The sequence below is a fragment of the Nyctereutes procyonoides genome, unplaced genomic scaffold (genome assembly GCF_905146905.1).
Source record: "Nyctereutes procyonoides isolate TBG_1078 unplaced genomic scaffold, NYPRO_anot_genome, whole genome shotgun sequence".
NCBI classification, from domain to species: domain Eukaryota; kingdom Metazoa; phylum Chordata; class Mammalia; order Carnivora; family Canidae; genus Nyctereutes; species Nyctereutes procyonoides.
The window spans coordinates 39776352-39782351 of record NW_026575020.1 but is presented as its reverse complement, the minus strand read 5'-3'; the positions used below and the strand labels follow the sequence as shown (position 1 = coordinate 39782351).

The window sequence follows — 6000 nt, the reverse complement described above, 5'->3', positions numbered from 1 at the left end:
GCCCCCCGCCCCCTCCACTCACCCCAGGGAGAAAGAGCAGCTTCCCACTTGCTCAGACCACGAGGCAGGTCCTGTACGGAGAAGAAGGGGAGTGGAGGCCCTTATGCGTCGGCAGAGACTGACTCTTCCAATTCCAGGTAAAGTCCACATGCAGGTCTAACTGCTAGCTGAAACATACACTTGCTATTGAAGAAATGGAAAAGACTACTTGTGGCTAGGAGCTCAGCGTGATCTGAAAACCAGCTGTCACCCCACTCTCGCAGAGCCCATGCCTGACCCGCAGTCCCGTGTCCCTAAAACCAAGAGGTTCAGGGACGAGCTGAGGAGAGGTGGCTTCTGAAGGGCAGGCCCGGGACACACATCACCAGGCCCCTCCATCCTAATTTTAGTACGATACAATTCTCAAAGCAATGCACTCATTTAAACAAATGGCATCGTTAAAACTATTGACTAAGCCCTAAACATTTCTTCTGAGAAATGGAGCCATAGCTTTTCCAATCTGCCTGTTCAACATGGGAACAGGTTTTAAGGAAAATGACGTGACCAATCCTCTGCCCCAAAGAATGGCCTGTCATACCAACCATGATAAAGAGTACACCTGTTTATTAAAAGGAAAAAAAAAGAAATGTACATTTTTTTGTTAAGAAATTTGATCAAGTTGCAAGGAAATGGGCATGGCTATGTACATCCTCAGGCAGGGCCGTCGGGCAGTGAAGATGGCTGGGCTGTCGTCTGTGTCGTGTGTCATCGGGCCCCCTGACACTGTTTGTTAATGCCACTGCCGCTCAGGCTTCAGTCCCGTGGAGGCATCCCTAGCTGCATTCCCCAAGAGCCCCCGAGCCTTGTGCCCATGCGCCAGGGGCCAGCCTGCCCCCGAGGATGCAGGACATCAGGTGGGCTCCAGGGCCACCTGGCCCTGGCAGGCAGGCAGGCACTGAGCTATGGCGACAGATTGGGGCTGGAGGCCCGTGTCATTGCTGCCCTGATTTCTTCTCCTTCTGGAAGCTGAAGCTTGTACGTCTGTTCAGTTTTCTTTGTTTTTGAGCAAAATAGTCAGCCCGGGCAGTGCTTGCTCGTGATTCCAGGATGTAGTTAACCTAGAAAGCAAGAGGACACAGCCCAGTCGCTCAGCAGCCACTTTCCGTTCACTTGGGGCAAAGAAGAGAAGGGCCCTGACCCAGGCTGGGAGCCCCAGGGCCACCAGGTGCTCTCTCGTGTGTGGAGTCACCACAGCAACCGGGCAGGTTGGGACGGAGCCCACTTTACGACAGGAGAATGGAGGATGATGTGGGAGAGGATGTGTGGCTGCTGGGGGCCTTTTGGTGGTCTGATTCCATGGGCCATGTCTCCTTCTCAGCATGTACTGCCTCCCAGAAGGCTGTGTGCTAGGCTTTTTGGTTCTGCTCCTCACCATGGGCCTGCACATAACTACCCTGTGCCCCCCTTTCCTGGTCTGAAAGATGAGAACATTGCAGGGATGAAAAACCAACTGAACCAAGGCTCTATATTCAGCCTCCCCTGGTGGGTACAGAGCTTCCAGCAACGGGATTTGACTTACTGCCCACGAGCATCCTGCCAGCCAGGGCTCACATGATAAAAAGCAGCAAGGCTCAGGGAAGAGGGCTGATCTGAACAGGATCACCCAGGGGTCAGGGGCCAGGTAGGGAGAGGGGCTGTGAAAATCCTGTGTGAAGAGTGCACGGCCAGGCTGCCCCTGGGTAGCAGCTGCGCAGTCACTCTCTGTAGCACCCCTGGCACCGAGCACCTGCCACGTCTGAGCCTGGCTCCATGCTTGGTTTGAGAGACAGACGGAAACAGAAGACTTGGTCCTTGCTCCAAAGAGCTCACTGCCTAGTGAGTATCTAACAGCATGACAAGTGTGACACCAGAGACAGAAGGAGCACGAAAGAATGGGGTAACTATCGGGGAGTGTGGGGCAGGGAGATCTCGCAGAGAAATGACTGAGCTGGGTTTTGAGAGATCAGTAGGGGTCTGGGGCAGGGGAGAATGGGCGAGCATCATAGGGCAGCAGTGGAAGGCAGCAAGGGGAGGCTGGGGGAACCTAACTGCTTATTGCCCAGTCCCGGTGGGGTGGGAAGAACCGGGGGGAGGGCAGTGGTGCTGGGATCGGACCTGGGCCCCAGTGCAGAGGATGAACCCCTGGCTGGGCAGCATGGTGGCAGCAGTGCTCCTGGAGTACTCTTCAAGGACTAACTCTGTAACCTTCACAAGAGCCTTATGAGACAGATGCCACTACCATCCCATTGTGCAGATGAGAAAATCAAGGCACAGAGTGGTAATGTTGTTTACTCAAGGCCACAGAGCCAGGATCACCCTTGATTCCCACACCTGTAGCTCCCCAGGCCTCTAGCCTCCCTGAGGTGCTCCCACCTCAATACATTCCTTCTACTGCCTCTGCCTGCCTCTGGCTGGAGCTTTTTGTGAACAAACACCTTTTCACTCTCAAATATCTCTAAGTAATGATCAGAAACCTGAATATTTTTGACTACAGAGCCCTGCCACCACCTCTGCTGATTCTCCCCTGAGGGCCATGTGTCCCACGCCCTGAGTAGGAGAATGACTGAGAAAGCAGCCACGGGAGCACAGGGGAGACAGTGTGGGATGCCTCACGTGGGCTGGGGCTCCAACACTGTCCCCTCCAAACTTTCTGCTCTGATAGTCACCAGCAGCAGGCGTTAAAGGCTGGTGTGTGAGTACAGAAGGCCTGACGTGCTTGGCCCACCGCCTTGCTGAGTTACCAGCTGAAAGCAATAAATCATGAGGACCGAGGGGCCGAGCTGATGATTTGGGACACTACAGACAATGTATGGAAATAAGAGGGTTTACCATTCTTAATAAGAGCAATCTTTGGATTATATTGTTTGCACACTCAGTCAACTTCGTGTTCTCAGTGTATTTTTGGCACATACAACTTGACGAAAGCATTTAAAATTGATCCTTAACTAGCCAACTATCTCCCAAATTTATTATCTTCAGTGCTTTGTGATAATCACATAGATAATTTTAATGGAAGATTAATGTAATAATCAAAAGATAAAAACGCCCTTTGGTCTGCCATTAGCTGGTTAATATGCTGTGGCTTAAAACTTGCACAATTTTATGCACTATAGAGTGTTTCACTTTCAATGCATTTTACAGCTTAAGGCATAAAAATATAGGGAGTTTTCATGGTCAATAAAGCCACAGCCTCCATCACTCGATCACAAGAACCCAATTTGAAGAGACCAATGATTCCTCTGAGATTCATCTTGAAGCCTGCAGAATTAGGGACCACACATGGCTTAGCTTGACAATGGCTCGGGGTGGAAGGGACTCTTTGGGGCTGGGGTTCGAGCTGAGGCTCCACCCTTACACACTGCAGGCCTGGGCCTCTGTCTCCTCATCTACAGAATGGGGACATTAATGTCTACACTCTGCAGGGCAACACTGAAGACTGAACAGTTATGTAAGATGTCTCATATGCAGTTGCTCAATAAATGTGAGATATTAATATTTCTACATGAGGGAATGAGATAAAATCTTTCAATGGAGAGTTGCCTGCCTGTTCATCACAGTTTCTTGGACATTGGCTTCTGGCCCTTAGCCTTTTCAGTTTCCATCTAAAGCTCTTGTTTTATGTAAAACTCCTGAATTCTAGAAACACCACATGCATTACTTGAGTCTAAGACTAACTCCTGGGACAGCCTCTGGTGGAAACATTTCTGCCACATTCTGGGACACAGGGCTGGGGCCTCAGTCACTTGGTACTGGTGCAAAGCTCACAGACACTGTGGGGATGGCAGAGAAGGCTAAGTATTTAAATTGCTATAAAAATCAGAGACAGAAAAAGTGAAATTTAATCTTCCATCAGGATCATGACCATTAGCTCTCTAAGTAAATCAGGCCTGGGCATGCTGTGACTCTCCTGGAGTCTCCAGCATGATGCAATATTTCTACAAACCTTTTCATATGAAAACAGACATTTCAGGGGAGGCGATAGGCCTCAGGGATTTTGCAGAAAAGCATCTGCTTCGAGGGAGCATTTGGTCCTGTAAAATGATTTCTCTGTACTTGCTCTTGCAGAGCCTCATACTGAAGTCATAAACCCGTGTTTCTGTCATCAATCTGCTGTTGTGAAAATTATTTTGATGTCAAACACAGGATTATAATTTTACTAGAATCCTCAAGTCTTGTATATTTTAATGCTGGCTATAAAAAAAAGGCCAGCCCCTGATGGGGTAATGGAATATTTCTTTACCTGGTCCCCGAGCACTGAACAAGTTCCCCGTGCTGTCAGGTGACAATCTGGCAAGTAACTCTTAGCTTGCTGGCTTCAGGCTGCCCCATGACCCACCACCTGGTCTGAGGGGGGCTCTGGGTCCTAACTGTCCCCTCCAGAAGCTTTATCTTTTTCATTTTCATCTACTACGTTTGGAAATCTTTTGCAGCCATGAGGACTGGCCTCAAAATGTCTCTGCAAAACAATGCCACTTTGTTGAAACCTCTCATTCAACTCCTCAAAAGCACACACATCCAGGGGGTTAGGAGCAAAATTTTTGGAAGCTGCCAAACCTGGGGTTAGGTCTAGTTCTGCCAGTCATGGTCCTGGCTAAAGTTTCTTTATTTCTGAGCCTCAGTTTTCATCTACGAAATGGGAATGATGTTACATTACTGCCTTGGAGAACCATGAAGGTTCCGTGAAAGAGGGTAGCAGGTGCTTAGCTCAGGTCCTGTCCTCTGCAATCACTCAGTACTGCTTACTTTTTAAAATTTTCACTTATTTTAGAGAAAGCTAAAGAGAGAGCACAAGCAGGGGGAGGGTCAGAAAGAGACTCCATGCTGAGCACAGACCTCAGTGTGGGGCTTGATTCCAGGACCCTGAGACTATGACACGAGCTGAAATCAAGAGTTGGACACTTGGGCACCTGGGTGGCTCAGTTGGTTAAACATCTGCCTTTGGCTCAGATCATGATCCCAGGGTCCTTGGGATCAAGCTCTACATGGAGCCTTGCTCAGAGGGGAGTGTGCTTCTCCCTCTCTCTCTGTCCCTCCCCCTGGTTGTGGTGTCTCTCGCACTCTCTCTCAAATAAATGAATAAAATCTTAAAAAAAAAAAAAAGAGTTGGATGTTTAACCAACTGAGCCACCCAGGCACCCTAGCTTAGCTACTTCCATTATTATTACTTGATGGCTTTCACTCTCAAGAGGAGAATACTAACCTAGGTAGGTCTGCCCTACCTCATTTGATCTGTGTTCTAACAGCCCTTTGCTGGGGTGGGGCGTTGTACCTGCTACGATCTCCATTTTATAGGCAGAGACACTGAGGTCCTGAGAGGTGGTGTGACTGGCCAGAGTCACACAGCAACGGGTGGGGGAGCCCCCTCTGCCTGTAAGTCTTGCTCTGCCAAAACAAGCAGTTCTGTTCTATCTGTTTTATCTATGTAAGATTCGGCTTGAAAAAAAGGATTCTCAGTTTGGAAGACTCTGAAAACCTCCAGTCCAGGGCAACTCAGAGTGTGGTGCACAAACCAACAGCCTAGGCAGCAGCTGGGAACTTCTTAGAGATGCACAGTCTTGGGCCCTAACTCACATGTCCCAAACCAGCAAGGCCCCAGGGGAGCTTTTTCCTCAGCCTGTCCCCACTTTGCAAGGTTCTGTGTGACCCGGTTCTCTGCTCCAGCCACACAGGCCTGGGGGCAGCCCCCAGCCTCTTGTGCTTGCCCGGCCTCTCTGTCCCTTCACAGGCAGCTCCCTGTCTGAGATGCTTGTTCTCTCTCATCTGGCCAAGTCTGTGCTTTATCATCCATTCTTCAGGGTTCTGCTCGCCCGGCGCCTGCCCGCCCCCCCCGTATACCTACCCCTCCCAACCCCCTGGCCCCGGTCCCTGTGGCACCTCTGTGACTGTTTAACAATCTTTTTGTAATTTAATGTTTAATGTCTGCCTCTGACAGAGGAAGAGCTTTCTGGCGGCAGGTCTGTCACTGCAGCATCCCAAGGACTA

The 6000-nt window shown here is 49.9% G+C and overlaps 1 protein-coding gene across 7 annotated transcripts in view; it reads right to left on the bottom strand.

Annotated features, from left to right (window-relative positions):
- Nucleotides 1–586: 586 nt before the first annotated feature.
- MAPKAP1 (MAPK associated protein 1) overlaps nucleotides 587–6000 on the bottom strand; it is a 256321-nt gene continuing 250907 nt past the window's right edge. For all 7 annotated transcript variants that reach the window (XM_055321976.1, XM_055321966.1, XM_055321986.1 and 4 more), the window contains one exon: nucleotides 587–1097. In XM_055321976.1, the coding sequence (XP_055177951.1) occupies nucleotides 972–1097 (126 nt within the window). In that variant the 3' untranslated portion in view covers nucleotides 587–971. The remainder of the gene's footprint in view (nucleotides 1098–6000) is intronic.